General features: G+C 36.1%; 1 protein-coding gene across 2 annotated transcripts in view; it reads left to right on the forward strand.

Annotated features, from left to right (window-relative positions):
• The window catches only part of SCIN (scinderin), a 79,626-nt gene that overhangs the window by 27,376 nt on the left and 32,700 nt on the right, over nucleotides 1-19,550 (forward strand). For both annotated transcript variants that reach the window (XM_059074002.2, XM_059074003.2), the window contains 2 exons: nucleotides 17,118-17,210; nucleotides 19,398-19,530. In XM_059074002.2, the coding sequence (XP_058929985.1) occupies nucleotides 17,118-17,210; nucleotides 19,398-19,530 (226 nt within the window). The remainder of the gene's footprint in view (nucleotides 1-17,117; nucleotides 17,211-19,397; nucleotides 19,531-19,550) is intronic.

The raw sequence follows: 19,550 nt of genomic DNA on the forward strand, positions 1-19,550 counted from the left end.
ACGGATGACTATTGAAACCTGGGTTTTCAGAAGTCAGACTAACATTACCAATACATTAGACCTTGAAACTATTTAGAGCACATTCTTGATCTTTTAATATTTTTTAAAGACCTCTGTTCTGCAGATGTGATCACCATTTAAGTCATCTAATTCTCTTATTTGGGAGCAAAAATCTATAAATAAGATGTATTTCTAATTGATTATAACCTCTTGTCTCAGTAGCTGTACTTTGATAGAAGTGGAGCCAGGGACACAGTTTGCCCTTGTAGGGAGCTAGACGGAGTGTTGCATTAACTGTCAGGCTAGCTTCTCCATGGTCATCTTGGAAAGTCCCTTAAACTCTCATTGTCTCTGGTTCCTCATTTGTAAAGTGAGGGTTAGACAAAGTGGCCTCTCTGGTCCCTTTAGATTCCAATGATCTGTGATTCAACTTTGTCTCTCAGTCAATGTTTGTGTTTAATTACCAGTCATTTGTAGTCTGTTCTAGGCAATGAAACCACTGAGGCCGAGGGCCTTAACTGTGCATATGTATTTTTGATGTCTCTGCTTATTGGGTATCATTCAAAGTTCTGAGAAAGAAAAGCTTAAATAGTCGATGAGTATATTATGCTGTTAAATTAAAATGAGAAAGTGCAAACCTGAAGAAAAAAATTTGTAAAAATGTAACTCTGATTTTAAAATATCAGTGATAGGGATAAGGGACATACTGTTTAATATAAAATGCTATGTCTGTGTTTTAGGGGCTCTGTTTTTTGGTTTCTAAAATATCCTAGAAAACACCAACTTTGTTTCCATTCAGTACATTCAATTTATACTGCATTATGATGGACAGCTGTCACTCAGAATTGATCTGAACTGAATTTTGAGTGAAAGCCTTTTTTTTGTTTGTTTGTTAAAAAGCATTCAGTGGGAAGTTCTGTTTTCAGAAATGTTCTTTTGTGGCCTGATTACAAGGTGTAGGTAGTTGTTTGATGAATTAACTATGGACTTATGATAAACAAGTTTGACCTCTAGGCTTTCTTAATGCTGTACTATAACAATACAATTCAAAGAGCTCATGAAATTGGTTGGGAAAAAAATTTCAGCTTTATTTTCACCAATTTCTTTGTGAAAATTTTCTCCAGTTGTGAATGTAGTTGGTAAACCACAGTAGCATGAGCAGAACTTGTGACTTTTCAGATCACACTATACGTATTGCATATAACCTCAAAGTATCATTTATGCTCATCACTACTTGGTAATTATGGCAGTTATTAGACCTGCTTTTCAATAATATTATTTAATGAGTAAATGAAGAAGCTTATTTATTACTTTGTTTGCTTTTTAAAATAGTTGTATAGTAGTTGATAGTTGTATTCTAATATAATTGGTTTCTATTGTAATACCAAGTATTTTATTTTATATGTTTAAAAAATGCATTTATCAGTAGGGGTTCATAGGCTTCAAAAGTGGTCCAAAATGGTCCATAGCACACAGACAAAAAAGGTACCTCGTTTAAGACAATGGAACACCACTTCTTTTTCTGAGACTCTAATGCAACTGTTGACTTTGCTAGAGGATTCCAAAAATCTAAAAATCTTTCAAAATATCTTATAAAATTGACCTGTTAAGTGACTCATTTTTAATGAGACTTTAAAAAAATTACTTATTTCCAAAAACTTTGAAAGTGTATATATGAAGGTTGCTAATGGCTTGAAATCAAGGACTTTTCAACCAGTTAAATGATGTGATTGTCATGACTCCATATTCAATGCTGAATTTTCGGAACATGTCTTTGTAACACATTTAAGTGATCAACACTGAAAATATTGAAAAAAATATTTTCTGAGTCTTTTGAAAAATTGATCTTTATTTAGAGGTAGTTCAACTATCTTTTGATCACAATATTATTTTCACACAATTTTAATATGGCTTATCTCTAGGATGATCATAGATTTATCCTTCAAACAAAACACTCTGGAGTGTAATAGTGGGCACTAACCAGACAGGACACAACATGCATTAACAAGAACCGTCTGGGGAAACAGGATGCGTGGTCATCCTCTTATCTGTATCTTAAGCACTTTTAAATGCTTGTATGCCTAAATATGAAGGTAATCCTATAAGCAGAACTAACTAAAGCCTATAATTAAAGTCATGTATGCTCTGTGCTTGTTTTCTCCTAACTGTAAATATATTTACCATGAAAAGCTGCATGTAAATTATGTAAAGCTTTTTTCTTGGTCTTTTTTCTTTTCATATTTAAAATAAATAATCAATGAATGTGAAGGAAAATTAAATATCTCACTAGCCCGAAGGTCTCAAACTTTCTTTGTTGATTCTACTCATTCTCTAAACATTAGGAGGGAGGCTAAAAGTCCCTTGAGGAAAAATGGCTAAGATGAATAACTTATCAGTATGTTTTATAGACTTTCATTTTTAAAAAGATAGCATTGGGTAGATATCAAAAAGAGGATAAAGAAGGAGCAAGTTGTTTGAAACAACAACAAAACAACTAATTCTTCTAACCTGGAAAGAGTTTTTTTCAATGTAATTTAATAAACTTGTTAAGTCTATAATCATTGTAAATGCTAGTGAAGGAATCCTGGCAGTAAAAATACTACAGGGAGATTGTTAGCAGATGCTATGTTGTTGAACTGTTAGATTTCTTGCTTCTATAAAAACACTGAGGCTCCCTGGAAAGTCATATGCACAATCATTATTTTAGATTTGGGTAAAAGAAGAAAATTGGAAAGAAAAATTAGAATGTCATATGATGTCTCAGTTAATAAGTGGTTTTTTTTCTTTTTATAAAAGCGTGTACTTTATTATTAGAGACATAGCACAACAACAAGTGGGAGAGCACGCAGAGGAACAGTTTGCTTAGTTAGGACAGAAGCAAGGCAGAGATGCACACCCGGAGAGCAAGGGTGTGGGCGTCCTCCCTAATGAGGAGGAGCCAATAAGTGTTTATTGATCACTGGGTTGGTTCCCAGTAAGTTCAGACTATATTTTTTTGTCTGATTGAGAAGATAAGTATGCACCCAATCTCAAACTTAGTCCTAGAGTGGTAACAGGTTGTGAGGGTCCTCAAATGCCAGAGAAAACACGGTCAGAATGATACCACCAGTGGCTGAAAGACTTCTCATGATAAGACTTATGTATTTTATTTTATTATTTTGTTAAAATTTATTTTATTGAAGTATAGCTGATTTACAATGTTGTATTCGTTTCTACTGTACAGCAAAATGATTCAGTTATACACATATATATGTATATACACACATTCTTTTCCATTATGGTTTATCACAGGATATTGAACATAGTTCCCTGTGCTGTACAGTAGGACCTTATAGTTTATCCATTCTGTACATAATAGTTTGCATCTGCTAATCCCAAACTCCCAATTCATCCCTCCCAAATTTATGTATTTTAGACTATATGATAATAGCATATAAAATAGATTAATCTCCAGAGGATCTCCCAGTATAGGAATTATGTTCATCTTGTTACTATAAGTCATAATTGACTACTTGAAAATACGAAAATTTATTCAATCATTCTTTTGAGAATTTGATCAGATATTTATGATGTGCTCATCTGGTTATCTTGTAAATGAAATCTAGAGTTGAATTGTGCAGATATTTCTTAAATTATCCTTTAGATGTCTGTTTAGGCAAAGAGTAAAATTTAATTATACTTCCCCAAAGTATTTTGCCCAATGAAATTTATATCTTAACAATGCTACTCTAAATTCCTTGAAGACAAGACATTGCCTTTATATCTGTGGAACCCTCACAGCTCTAACTCATTAATATTTAGAAAATTAATACAATTAACTGTGAACTTTGTGGTTCTAGAAAACCAATTACATTTGTCTTCCTGTTTCCTAGAGCATAGTATTGCTTTAAAAAATTCCCTGTGTTTTAGATGATAGTGTTGGTAAAGATATGAACAAAGCCATATGTTGATTAAGTTTTAAAACCAACTGCATTTACGTAGGAGCAGTTAGTGTTTAGATAAGGATAATGCAGAGTCTGCTGGTCTTCTTTCTACAGATTGATAGTTACAGCTCATCTCCTGGAAAGTGATAACTGAGTCTTGAGCTTATCTACCTTCCCACGTATTAGGTAGATTGCATGCACTCCGGGTGAGAGTACCTAGCACAGTAAGAAATAGACAGCAAATGTCTAAAACGTCATTCTGTGAATAAAAATGCATGTCCCCAGGAGCTGCAGTTGGATTCTGCCATCTGTAAAATCTTCCTTCCCAGGTCAGGTCACCTCCCCATTTAGTGTTCAGCAAAATTGGACACTTTCTGTTTTTGTCCACTAAGTGCACACATAGTGTCCACTTTGTCCACTCCTCTTGCTGTTTAGTACACATCACTGCTGTCCACTGGCCTCGACCACTGTGCGTGGCCGCTGCCTCTCCTCACCACTGGGTTAAAAGTGAATGTGCTCCATGCACTCCAAGGAACTATACAGATGTAGAGCTTTGCTTTTGAAATCACCCAATATATTTGTCTTATCCTTAACATCAATGCTTAACATCAAAGGTGGTGGTGCTAATGCTTCCCAAGGTTGTACAATTTAAATTTACAGAAAGTCAAAGCAGGAGTGATTTTGAACATTTAATCATCTAAGCACTGGAATACTAATACAGTTGCAGCATGTAAAGCAAAAGATGAAGAAAAAGCAAGCTGGAATTTGGAAATTTAGAATTGTCAACATTCCAAGAAGCTTCTCTGTGGAAACGTTTGCTTTCATAGCATAACCTTGAGTTTGCTGGATTTACATGGCATTATATTTTAATCTTTTAACTAAAATAAAATAACATTGTGTATTTGAATCATGCTTAATCATTTTAAAAATGATACCATAGAGAATGGGAGAAACTTTATTTTCTGGGGATTTTTGATTAGATAAATCAATCCCCATTTATCTTTGTAAAATAGTATCAAATGAACCAAAGAAGTACCAATAATAGAAGTCAGGGAGCTGTTTTTAAAACCCCCTTCATGAGCATTTTGGAACAGTGAATATATAGTATTTTTAAAGGTTCTAAAGAATTATAGGAAAATAGTATAAATAAGAATCAAAATCACAGCTTTTTAGCATCAGGGAATAAACATGGGTGTTTTGAGCTCCTTAAATGTAAAACATAGTTATTTTGTGGGTTTGTAACACACACACACCACTCATTAAATTATTTTCTGTTGCCCTGTTACTTCATTGTTGGTCACAACCCTGTACTTTGTGAGGATGGAAATTTGAGTTGCCTGAGATACTAATTTGGTCAATAGGCACAGTAAACACTTTAACACTAAGAGACAACAAAAAACATTTTGTGAGAGAGGTGCACTTCTCTTTGTATGCTATCCAATTAGTTTTAGCTTCCTTGTTTATCCCTCCTTTATTTTCCAACCTCCTTTTGTAAGTTTTTGGGAAATTGAACAATGTCTGAGACATATTTTGGAATTTCCTATTTATATCGCATGGTGTCTGGCACATCAGGGACATTCACCAGAATTTGTTGTCTGAAATAACATTATTATGAGAGCCAAGTGGAGAGAGAAGGTCCATTTATGGGTTTACCATTCAAAGAATTTTAAGGTAAAGGGGTCCAAAATATTTGCCACTCTCTCTAGATTAGTCCTCATATTGTGTATAGAGAGGAAGTATCAGAGGTACCAGAAAATAGAAATCTTTCCTTATATCTGTTGCATTGTAATTAAATCATTTCCCCCATTTTGCTTTACAGCAATGATACTTAGTACACACCCCAAATCCAAAGATTATAGTGACGAGTAGTGCATGCTGCAAAGTTATGTTTCCAAGAGCACTATAGTTGCTGTAGCTATTTGTATCTACCATTTATTGATAGCTTACTTTATGTGCCAGGCACTGTTCAAGGCACCATTCATTTTTTGTCATTTATTTTAATGAATCTTTTATTTGGATGTCTAGTATTTAATTCAGATATCCATTTTGTTCCTCACCAGTTCATCCAGTGGGGGAAGTTGAAACATTCTGAACAAAGATAAGAAATAGAGTAAAAGTGTAGTTAACCATATACAACAATAAGATAATAATTTTTCAAATAATATTCCACTTTGTCACACCCAAGTTCAACATTGAAGACTTGTGACCTCACTGATAAGATGTCACTTTTATATAATCAGTCCAAACTAATACTACTTGGCAAGCATTTCTGAATGAGGTCATTTCTCCTTTAGTTTGCAGCTGAAGTGAGGGAACAGTGATAGAAACCATCAACAGGATAACACAATTCCAAGACAGATGGGTTGTATGGAAGGGTGGATCTTTTCTATATTTGAAATGATAAACTAACACAAATATTAAACTAGAATGGCAGGTTTCTAGTCTCGCTATTATTTATATTTCTCCTCATGTTTGTTATAATGTTAGTGATTTTATATATATATATATATATATATATAGTAAAAAAAAAACTTACAGTAAGACTATATTTTCTTTCAGCAATTTTAGGTCAATTTCTTCTTATTCCTATGCTAAGAATTAGCCAAACTCAAATATCAAAGGGTCAGATCTCTAAGATTCAGTGATTCACAACTCCTTGACATTCATTTTGTAAAATAAATAGTTAAAATATATAATAACAGTTAACTGTAATATTAATTTTATATGTTCCCTATTAACATCTTGTGCTAAGAATTAGCCAAGCCCAGATACTGGAAGGTTCACTTTTCAATAGTCAATGATTCACAACTCCTTAGTATTTATTTTGTAATTATTGTTTAATATCATGAGGAAAAGTGTTCAGTATTGGAAAGAACTCCCTAAGATAGAGGCCACTTAGGTTGTGATTTTAAGTCATGTTTATCCAGAGCCAAGGATCGCACTGTGATGGAATTGGGTTATATTGACAGTACTTCTGCAAATGCAAAACTGTTGTTATTGCTATTAGAATTGCTGTTATGTTTGCAAGGGTATCCAGTGCATCACAACTTTACAATTACTTTGTTCTGGATGTGTGTGTGTGTGTGTGTGTGTGTAAGTGTATGTATATATATTTATATATATATGTATATATATATATATATACACATATGTATATATATTTATATGTAAGAAGGATTTGTCAGGAAAGCATGGTTTGTTCTTGTCAATACAGTATCCTCTCAGTGGAAACTCTGAATAAGAAATCCTCAGTTCTGGATATTATGTAACATTTTACTAATCAGAAAAGAGGTACTAACATACTATTAAACAGAAAACCTCTTAGTATCTGTACACAAAAAAGCCATACAAATATACTGGGAAATGAAGTCCTATACCATGTGTAACTGTGAAATTAAATATCAATGCTCTATTTCAATGAAGGCTGGTAACTAAAAAAGCCAACCCAAACTAAAAATAAATTTTGATGAAATCTGATAGAGGACATGTGGTCAAGACAAATATGTTGACTAAAAACTGTTCCAAAGCAAGTAGCAAATGCCCACAATTGAATATCATTTGCTCTGCTATTCACTGTCGTGGTGCTCCATTGCTAGGTGACGGCATAATTTCATCTTGTCATGCCTTACAAGGGTAAGGGCAAATGGCTCACTGGTCAGCTGAATTTTCTGTTCACTTTTTACTCTTTCTAGCTGCATTTTTCTTTATATGATGCAAGTGCTTCTTATCATTGACACAGAAATTCCATAATCTAAGAAACAAATTTGTCCTGGGTTTTATTTGCTGCAGAGGAGGTCCACCAGGAGCACCACCAGGACAGACATTCAGTGTTTACCATACGACTGGCATTCTTCTGTGGGCTGTACATGGATGAGCTAATTTAATTCTTACAACAGCCCTGTGAAGTGGTTACAGTTATTATCCGCTGTCTTGGTCTGTGTGCCTCCAAAAGCCAACTTGGAGACAAGGACTTGGGAGCAGATTGTTATTTGGAAGATGATCCTGGAAGCACAGAGTAGGAGTAAAATGAGGCAATAGTTTGTTAATAAGTTATTTACTGCTGCAGACAACTGGGACTTAGTCCCTGAGGGGCCCTCTGAGAAACTGTACGGAGAACACTTCAGAACTGGCCCGCTGAAGGCTGAGGTGGCTGCAGGATTTAGCTGGTAACTCCCATCCCTCATTTGTGGAGGGTCACTCCTTGGGTTTTAACTCCCCAGAACCTCTAGCCTGCCTTGTATGTAGATACAGTACAGCCTGGTGGCCAGATGATGCCATCAGAGAGCATAAGCGTTTGGCCTTTAAGAAATTATCTAGTGATGAGGTAGACCAAGGTGAGATAGGCAGGGCACCAGTAGCATCTCTACATCCTCACTTTATGAAGAAAGTACGTCGCAGAGAGACTATGTAACTTGCCCATGTAGGAATGGGAATGGGAGACCTGTGGTTCACAGATCATGGCAGATCTTCATTCCAGAGCATGCAAATCTTAAATATGCAGAGAGATGGGAATCTCACCTGCTGTGAAGTTATTTTATAACTTCCAAAACTTTGCTACACACTTTTGACAATCATACCTATTTTATTACATGTCATAAGTAATAGCTTTTGTAGCACAATTTTTGCGCTTAGTGGGCTGGCTTAACCCTTCATATCTCTTAGTGTCAGCATTCACCCTTTCATCCATACTATGGAGGCATTAGGTGCAGGGTAATTGGGGTAGACATTTTCTTTGAAAGAAAATACATTCTTTTAATGTGAGTATAAAAGTTATGCAAATATTTTTCAAGAACCTCAGAGTATATGAAAGCCATTTTGAGTTTGCTCAATGAAATTTTGGTGCTTGGAAATTTTCTTGATTATGTAGATAAAGAGGAAACTCACAACTCTCTTGCCATAAAACTCTACCTAACCATTAAATGTCATATGTGAATCAGGTTTATTTACTTCACTTAATCATCATAATCATTGTGAGTGGTATTACTCATCATACTATTTTAAATATGAGAATAAGGTCATAGAGTCACTCAGTTGTGGGTCCATCCAGCTCAGGTTGTCTGATCTTAGCAAATGAAGGGATTGTCAAAAAGACAAAGGTGGGGTTGCCCATTGTGACGCATAGAGATTAGGAACCCCTAAGGCCAATGATGAAAGTGTCCATTCAAGCACTGATCGTGTAGAAATGTCCAAATGGCTTTGAGATCTTACAATAAAAGGGTTTAATAATCTCCAGAAGGAGCAGAGGGCCTAAAATCTTTACCTAAGAGTTGACCCAGGGCAGTCTCCAGACTACCAGGCCTGCTAATTTGTCCAGGAGAGAAATTCTTTATGTGAAGGTATGTGAAAATCAGAAAGACTTGGCAGACCTGGCCTGCTGGTTAAGATGAGTGAGCCAGGCTAACAGAGCTGAAGCCACTAAAGGTTTAAATCATATCACCAAACCAGGCCCTAGGAGCTCTTCAAATACACACTGCCAGGGCTTCATTCAGAATCTCTGCGGATGGGATTCAAACTTGAGTGTTCTTTATCATAACTCTTAGGTGGTTCTAATATACAGCCAGAGAAAAACAGCTGCTGTAGTTTAAAAAGTTGACATCCTGGCTTACATATTTTAATAACTTGTGAGTTGGGTTTCCATGTTAAAGAAACTTGTAAGTTAGCTTTCTGTAAGAGTAACCTGTGGATTAGCTTTCCATATATAATACTTTATGAGTAAACTTTCTCATGAGTTTGACCCTCTAAATCTAATCTCTAATACGTTGATGTTACAGTAATGTTGAGGTTCAGACCTGCATCATGATGAGTTTCCCAAGGCCACAGCATTCTCTGAATCCTCCTGAGCTACACTGTCAAATACAGCATCTGTGAGATGTGTGGCTATTTAGGTTTTGATTTAAATTTGCTAAAATTAAATAAAATTTAAAATTTAGTTATTTGGTAGCATAAGCCACATCTCAGGTGCTCAGTAGCTACAGGTAGCTAGTTACTACTGTATTGGACACACGGATATGGAATATTACAGTCACAGAAAACTCTGCTGGACAGCCCTGAGCTAGATAATGAAGCGAACCCTCTTTTGCAGATGCTCGGTTCACTTTGTCCTTTTTTCCAAATATGTATTTCACATGCTTTCTCTCAGGCTAAAATACCTTATCCACTATTTGATGTATTAAATTACCCTTTATTTGACATATCAATAAAGAGATAAAGGTATTTTAAAGGCGGGGAAGCACATCACCGAGAGAAAGCAGGAGAGCAGATGTTGGAACCATACCCAGATTAAGTGGAGCTGGCTAAAGGAGTTCGCTGCTCTTCTCAGAATTGCCTATCATTTTATATGTGTTTCTTCCCTATTATCAAATAGTAGTCTTACCAAAGGCATAAAATGCATTGAAGTAAGTAAATACACCATAACTATGAAGCTTACTTCACTTTAACAATTTCTTTCCATATGCTTGAAATGTACTGACTTTTTTTACCAGTTAGGGAAAGGAAATAAGACACAGAAACTACTGAGTAATTAAAATATTATGTCTTAGAACCTGGAAGCTTACTCTGTTTTTAGTGATAAAAGAAGCAGAGCCATTTACAGTAAAATAATTAAGGTAAGAACAGCGCCATGTCTCATTGTCTATATAAAGCACTGCAGTAGGAGTTGGAAGCCCTGGGGTTTACATCCTCTCTTCTGTGTTTATAAGATTTGGGCCTAAGGCAAACTCCTAACCTCTTTCAGCCTCATTTTCCTCATCTGTCAAGATGAACTTGGGTTGGGAAGTACATAAGACCCTGTATGTTAAATGTCTGTAGGACTTGACACTGGGGTAGATCATTTTGATCCCAGGTGACCTGGAGTTTTGAGTTATGTACTGTTCTTCCTCCAGGCCACCTATTATCCCTTCTTTTCTTATTGTTCACTTTAATTACTAACTGTAGAGAGTCCAAGCATCTCAACTTTTCTGTCAGACATCAGAAGGAGGGAAAATGCATCTTGTGTGAGCAAGATTGCAAATGTTGGAATTTAGTATCCAAAATATGTGGGGCTGGCTAAAAGATTCAAAATAAAAACAATTGCAAATGTGAAAATTCAGTAAGGATTATGAAAATACGGCAAAGTTTTTAACTACTTCGTCCTTCTTTCTGAGAAAACAAATTTACACATAGGCCAACTTACGTTTTAAAACAAAGCCACAATGGGTCTCATAGAAGAAACATACAAGACGCTGAGGACGGTCTTGGCACAGGTCATGAAAACCTAGAAATTCTGAAGCTAGAGGATTGTGAATCTAAAGTTGGATTGTGTATTTGCTTTAATGATTTAATATAAATATCTTCTGAGTTATTTTGAATTGATCTCCTGTTGAAGGCAAAGTAAACAGCGGGAAAGAAGGTCTGTTTAGGCAGAGAACAAAATTATATTTCCGCAAATTTCCAACCTCTTTAACGTACTTGGAATAGTGACTTAACGTTGTTAAGCGTTTCCGTTATGTTACTGACAAAACAGAAAGGAAAAGATATAGATGCTTCCATTTTTGTATTCACATCCCATCTGTAACAAAATAGCCTGTGCGATCTTTGGAGCCACTTAATTTCCTAGCTAAAAACTTAAGAACCCTGAGCCCCTGCTGGCTCCTTCTAGGACTTTACATTAACAAATGCTTCTCTAGATCAGAATGCCTTAGAGCAGTTAGGAATCCAGTAATATTCACTATCCTCTGATGAACTGAGTGAATAAGGCTGAGGCAGAAGCCTAAGGTAGACTGTAAGTTAAAATGAAGTGATATTAACTCTATTTGAAGTAATAAAATACTGCAGTTTATGCTACTGGGAGCAAAACAAATTCAAGAGGTCAGCGTTTTTTCTAATAAAAGTTTTTACAGTTTTATTTATTAAAGAAAAAATACATGTTTCTTGTTGAAATTTTACAAAATATAGTTGTAGTAGAGAAAAATATCACCCCAAATCCCACCTTTGAAAAAAGAGTGACCGAATTTTTTCTAATCTTTGTTTTCACATATGCAGCTCTGTGCTTTTACAAGAAAGAGTTCATACCATAGATAATGCTTTGAAATCTACATTTTTATTTGAAATGTTATGAAGATTTTCCTGATAATCAACTAACTTTTGATATTATAATGACTGTATAGTTTTCCACTGTTTGGATGTAGCCTAATTTATTTAATCAGTTCTTTCCATGTTGGACATTTAGGTGGTTTGCATTTTTTAATATTATATAATGCTGTGGTGAATATTCATTAAATTAATCTTTTGCATACATTTAAATTATTTCTTTAGAATAAACTACTAGAATAGAGTAATTGGATTAAATGCTAGGCATGCTTTTAAGGTTTCTGTTACCTACTGGTCATCACGTTTAAGAATTTTCCTTCTCACCAGGGTGCTTGGTAGAATACTGAATCTTTCCCAGCACGGTCAGTTTTCTCCTGACCTTTGACAGTTTTATGGGTAAAGAAGTATTGTTGCTCTGTTATTTTACGTTCTTCGGTAGCTCTTTCATGTTTGTTGTACCCTGTTGTATCTTCTCTTTAAGGGCTGCCTGCTCCCACAGCACTCTGATATAATGAGAGAACTTCTGTCTTTTGACCTTTAATGCCCACAGCATAGGGAGAACCAAGAGGAAAGGGGAGTAGACAGAGAGGATTTGGAGAAAGATGAAAGGTACGTGGGGAGGAAGGCAGAGCACCGTAACCATAGTGTATGGGATGCGTGCCACCTGTGGTATTTGCTGACATTGTTCTGATCCGACTGGGAGAAATAAACGTGGCCCCTGTACAGTCTCTGCTATGAAAAAACTTCTGCTTTATCTCCAGAGACAAGGCCTAAACAGTTAAGTGAAGATCTTCTGAAGTATCTACAAGAGGCAGCACAGCCTGTTAGTTGAGGACACACACTCTGGAGCCAGAGTTCAAATCCCGACTTTGTCACTTACTGGCTGCGTGACCTTGGTCAAGTTACTTAGTCGGTTTCTTCAGGCGTAAAATAGGATAATAACGGTGCCACCACATAGGCTTGTTATGAAGATGAAATGACTTAATAAATGTAAAGTGCTTAGAATGGTGTCTGGTACATAGGAACATGTAAGCATCGGTTACATTAAATTTTTAAAGTACTTAGTGTGGCACATAATGGACTTGAAAAGTGTTAGCTGAATACATGTAACATAGTAAAAGGCAATAAATGTATAAATAGATTCCAATAACTGGTTTAGACAAGTGGGGTACTATGTGTTAAAGGATAGTTTTCAAAGAAGTAAAATCATGAATCTCAGACAAATATAAAATAACCATGTCAAAGATGTCATTTAAGTCATTCACTAATAAAACAGCTAAGATAATGAGTTCAAAGAGGATCCAAAGAACAGTCAAAGGTATGGGCAATCAGCGTTGAAATGAATTTGCTAATAACTGCAAAACTGGCCTCTTCCACATGGCAGAAATTAGTTTCATCTCCACCAGACAAAATTCCTGTGCATCTCTGTGGATGAAATCATTTGCTGCTATCAGTCTTCTACTGTATTAAAAAATAACTCAGAGAGAAGGAAAGGTGCAGACCTCTGTGACATCAGATCACCAGAAGGGTCCTTTAGACACCATCCATGGAAAGAATCTTCTTGTTCTTTTTCAAAGACTTGCCTAGTTTCTTTTGATTTAGGAAAGTATGCAACCAATTATTCTAAAAGTTACAGAAATGGCATTAAAGGAACCTATGCCAGAATCTCAGTCTCAACACTTAGCAGCTTTGTGAAACAATTGCTTTGCCTCTTTGAGCATCAGTGACCTTCTCTGTAAAATGACGATAACAGTGTCTGGTTAATGGGAGCTCTTATAAGATTTAAATTACATGTGTCTAAAGCTCCTGATCCAGTGTGTGACTCATAGTAGACATCCAATGAGTGGTAACTATTGAAACAACCAAAGAATAATTGTTCAGTTTTGCTTCAGCCACAGCCGGTCAACCTAGGTAGCAGTTACATAGAGCATTAGGTACAGCCCTGGGGGAAGAAAGTGCATGGCTCCCAGGGGACATGGGAAACGTGAGCTTGATTAGAGAAGGTTACTTGGTAGATGCTGGGAAATAATGCCAAGCAAGTCACATCCAGCCTCTTGAGGAGCCTTGGAATCCAGAGAGAAGAGTTGGGGCTCTGTCAGTAAGCATCCGATTCAGAATCATCTGGAGTGCAGAATCCTGGGCTTCACCCCAGATCCACTGACTTAATAGCTGGCAGTTGGGAATATGTATTTTATCAAGTTACTCGCTTGAGCACATTGAACCTTAAGAATCACTGCTGCATGGGCTTCCCTGGTGGCGCAGTGGTTGAGAATCCGCCTGCTGATGCAGGGGACGCAGGTTCGTGCCCCGGTCCGGGAAGATCCCACATGCCGCGGAGCGGCTGGGCCCGTGAGCCATGGCCTCTGAGCCTGCACGTCCAGAGCCTGTGCTCTGCAACGGGAGAGGCCACAACAGTGAGAGGCCCAAGTACAGCAAAAAAAAAAAAAAAAAATCACTGCTGCAGACAAAAGATATAAATCCTTATCTGGAGTCATATTCTTGAAGCATTGGAGTAAAGTGAAATAAGATGGGCCTTCCAGCCATTGTACAGGATAACCTTCTGGATGAAAAGATGAGGGGGGACTGAAGGCAGGAGGGAATTGACAGGAGTAGGCGTACGCCGTGACTTGGGTGATGAAGAACTTCATTAGGGTGAGGATGAATGTAGATAGAAAACAGTGACTCTAAACATCATCATAAAGGAGAATTTAATGACTAAGAGGCTAGGAGACTCAAAGTAGATGACAGGAAGTATTCAAAACTAACGACATGATTTAAAGTCCAGGTGAATAGAGGAATAGAGATTCAGTGACACAAACAGAGAGTTGAGAATGGTCAGTTTTGTGGAAAGATAAGGTAAGTTTGGAGCATGTTAGAGGACGGTGGTACTTTTAAGTAGAAATTTAAAGGAAATAATTGAAGGAAAGGGGGGCTCCAAGCTGGAGTGGCAGGTCTTGGCTAGAACAATAGATGAAACTTTCATGGAACATCCTGAGATAAGGCTTCTCTCTTAGCTTTCCTCTTTAGATTGTCAAAGTATATGTTATTTCATACACAAAGGGTTACATGAGCTAAATGCTCATCACTTGAGAAACCTAAAATGGGTGTTTTAAATTTAGGCATTATCCTACCTGTAGAGAAAAAGAAAGGCTGTATTTACAGTTTATTTCAAAGATCAAAATGTTTGGCATTGTTGATAAGGTGAACATATTAAACTATTTTCCTCTTTCTAGGAAGGATGTAAAGTTTTTAAGGGTTGTGCAGGGTGGTTGGAAACTCTTTTGTATATCCCAGTGAGGTGTTTGGTAAATGCTTAGTTGTTGAACTGAATTTTAAAATGATAACCTGACAATATACAGCCTCCCTGTACCTCTAGAGTTAAGCCTGTTTCTGGTAAATTCCCTGGGTTCAATTCCCAACTATGCTACAGTCCTTTGAGAGGCTAACTAAGATCCCTAGCTGGGCTTCCCTGGTGGCGCAGTGGTTGGGAATCTGCCTGCCAATGCAGGGGACACGGGTTCGAGCTCTGGTCTGGGAAGATCCCACATGCCACGGAGCAACTAAGCCCATGAGCCACAACTACTGAGCCTGTGCGTCTGGAGCCTGTGCTCTGCAACAAGAGAGGCCGCGATAGTGAGAGGCCCGCGCACCGCGATGAAGGGTGGCTCCCACTCTCCGCAACTGGAGAAAGCCCTCGCACAGAAACGAAGACCCAACACAACCAAAAATAAATAAATAAATTTATTAAAAAAAAAAAAAGATCCCTAGCTAATATGGGAATTGTTGTCTGAAAATTAAAAGTTTGAGTATGCCCCAAATCTCAGACTTACTTAGTCCACTGGGAGACTTCCCAGTATTAAATATGTCCTTAACCCAAACTGTTGATTCCAAACTACTGTGTTGGTTGAAGTAGAATTTCTAAAGGGTATATGAGACCTTTCACTGCTCTTACAAGTTACACATATTTCTACCAAGGTAAAACTGTTTTTTAAAAAAAGTACTTTTGGTTGTATTTTAATTTTTGTCTTGATCCTACTTTTAGTAAAAAAAGAGAAACTATATTATAATCATTTAGTGTGGTCAGTAATTAAAGGGTTTTATTGATCACTGTATAAACAAAAAGATGGGCATATTCTGAGAGGAAATAAGTCTTTAATGTATTTCTAAACTCGAGGCTGTGGCATGCTCATGCAAGGATTAGAATTTATATTCATTTTTATTGTTGTCTGGAATTCAGCAGTATATATTTTCACCCAATATATTGTAAGGAATACTGACTATAAAACGTATTATGCAAGGAATCTCATTGTATATTAAATATTTATTGAATCTAAGTGAATAGCTTCTTTGTATTTTCTGAACTTGAATTTATATCTATGTATTGTTATAAAAATCACAGTGTTTTCAATAAATTTATATGTGATTCCCATCCTTAACATCCTATGATATTTGTCAATTAATTAATTAAGGTACCTTATAGACTTTTTTTGTGATTTTGGTGTACAGAAATTCAAAGCAGATTCAAATGTATTTTCTACCAAATGCTTTACTTGAACTTTTGGTTTGCATCAGATATGCAAAGAATAAATAAATGCATTCATTCATTCAACATTTATTTGTTCTATGTTAAAAATACAGCAGGAAACAAAGCATGGCGTGGTTAAGTTACACTTCAGTCTAAATCAATAATGATAATAGTACCCTACCCTCAGATAGTCATTTTGACCAAGTCTTTGTGATAATAAATTAATAAAACCTATAGATTGCTTCTAGAGGCAGAGGTCATGGAAGAAACTCTGTTGTAGAACTGAATGTAGAACTCAAATTTTAATTAATTTCTGCTAGTTTTCAATAATACAGAGACCTACACTTTCAAGTTTGGGATTTCACTTTCTCCTTCACATCACCAGCAAACTCAGTGTTTACTAAATGCCATTGATTGATTTGACCCATGGTAAAAGGACAATTTAATATGACTGGTGAGACATGTCTGAGCCTGGTCATTTTGATTGCCAATATTTTATAATCTATGACTTTAGAAATGTAAGCTGTTTTATTTATTTATTTTCTAACTTTGCACCATTAATGAGAGGTCTTTATCTTTTATTTGTGCACTTTTTTTTCCAGGTTTTAGGGAAAAAGCCGGAGCTTAGAGATGGAGAAGAGGATGACGACATTACAGCAGACATAACTAACAGGAAAATGGCTAAACTCTACATGGTGGGTTCACTGTTAGGGAGTTCTGTTGTTTTTACCGGGCTGGAAGCTGCTGGGGAGGCCTGTACTGGGAGGGACTCTTTGCTACATATGGCATTTTCCCTTGTTGCCCTCAAAGAGAAATGTGTGGGCAGAATCTGTTCTTTGCTCTAGCATAGTTATTTAAATTCCTCTTTCTATTACTTTTAAAATTTTTATTAAAAACAACAAATAATAATTTGCTGTGATTTAAATAAAATTATATATTGTTGCTGTATTAGTTTGCAGCAATGTGTTTTGATACATTACATTCAATAAAATGTTTCCTTCATGAAGTAAAAAAACTTTGTAAGCTTTTTCTTATAAAATCTTAATAAGCTATAAAATCATCCCCTTATTTAAAATATCCTGTTTAGCCATCATGAAGGCTTTCTTTGTTATGAGCGCAAGGCTGTCAAATCAAACAGCTGGAAGGAAACAGGGTAAAAACTGTCCTGGGCGTTGGCAGACTTAGTTCCATGTCAGCTCTGTGGGAAGGACTGCCTGGGTGACCTTCGGCAAGACATGGCCATTCTGGGTCTTAGTTTTCTTATCTGAAAAAAAAAAAAGAGAGAGAGAGAGAGAGATTAAATTAGAAGATTACTCAGGTTCCTTCCAACTCCACAATTTTATGATTTTATTGCTGGTGAGGGTAACAAAATCCACAAGATGTACCAGTTGAGGAGACGGTTCAGATGGGATCCTTCAAGCATTCCCTCCCCTTGTAACTTTCTAAGCATGTGATTTGGAGCAGACCTTAATCTCCCTGTAGAACTGAATAGTTTTCTCATCTCCTACAAGAAGAAATTATATTTGCTGCTCTTTAAAGGGATCTTCTGGCTCAGACATGCTGTGATTTTAAATGAAGATCAAGTTACTAACTTGTGTAGAATAACTTCCTTTTTGTAGAATGGAAGGGGAAGTAGATTCTTTTCCTTCTAGATGGCAAAGGAAAATGTGGTTACCACTCCTAAATACTGATAATTTTAATATAAGCCACACAGAAATTGTTATTCTAAAGACTATGTGGATGCTTATTTTTTTATTACTATTTCTAAAACCCAATTGCAACAGTTTAACAAATATCTTTTATGTTACATCATCAAATAAAGCTGTTCTCCCTCTTGGACAGCATTATGGGACAAGGGAAATATTTTTAAATGTGAACATGTTAATCCTGAAACAGTCCTCCCTCTAGTGGATCTGTAATGTATTGCATACATCTAACTCTAAGTCCTTTTGAAAATACTTTAATTTGGGATTGCTGAACAGAGCTGGGAAGCAGTCACCTAGGGCTTTTTCTAAAAATACAGAATTCAAGCCGTACCACAGTGCTGCAAAACCCCACCACTGATCTAGGTAGGGCCCTCAAATCTGCGTATTTAACAAGTGCCCAGGTGGATTACCTTGCAACCTACCAGGCCTTTGAAAAACAATGAATTCTAACCTAACAAATTTTGTAAGATCACCTGCAACTTAAAAATATATATATTCTGTAGTCATTTACAAACTTCAAGAGTCTAAGTACGTTTACTTGTGACACAATTTTATTTGTGACAGATGATATTTACTTTGATAATTTACACAAAGTATTTAAATAAATTGAGGTAAATTACAGGCCCCATATTGAAAAAAATCTGTAAGCATAAACTGTAATGTATCAGTGCCTTCCTTAGCACAGTGTCTGGCATATGATAGTACTCAGTAAATGCTGAATGAATGAATGTTTAAGCTTCAGCTTTTGTGTGTGTGCAATGAGTGTAAGGTTATTACCTATTTAAAAGATTGTTGTATTAATAAAAATTAAATAATCTTGTTAAAGTTCATTGTGTGGTGCCTAGTATATATGAAATCACAGCAAACCTTATCCATTATTATTATCATTATTATTTCCTGTGTTGAAACTTAACTTTTTATTAGTAATACTTTTACCCCAAAGGACTTTTAAAAAGCCTTTCTAAGGGTATAACTGGGTTCATGGCGTTTTTTGTTTGTTTGTTTTCTTTCAAATAGCTTTGTTGAGATATAATTTACAGATTATAAAGTTTATCCATTTAAAGTGTACAATTCAGTGCTTTTTATTACATGTACAGGGTTGTGCAACCATCACCATGATAAAAGAGTTTAGAACATATTGATCATCCCCAAGCAAGCTCATGGTTTTCATGTTAGGTTTCAGATGCCAGTGGCTCCATGAAAGTGAGCGTGGTGGCAGAAGAAAACCCCTTCTCCATGGCGATGCTACTTTCTGAAGAATGCTTCATTTTGGACTACGGTGCTGCAAAACAGATTTTTGTATGGAAAGGTAAAAAATGCCATTGGTAT

The sequence above is a fragment of the Kogia breviceps genome, chromosome 9, assembly GCF_026419965.1.
Source record: "Kogia breviceps isolate mKogBre1 chromosome 9, mKogBre1 haplotype 1, whole genome shotgun sequence".
In the NCBI taxonomy this organism is placed as follows: domain Eukaryota; kingdom Metazoa; phylum Chordata; class Mammalia; order Artiodactyla; family Physeteridae; genus Kogia; species Kogia breviceps.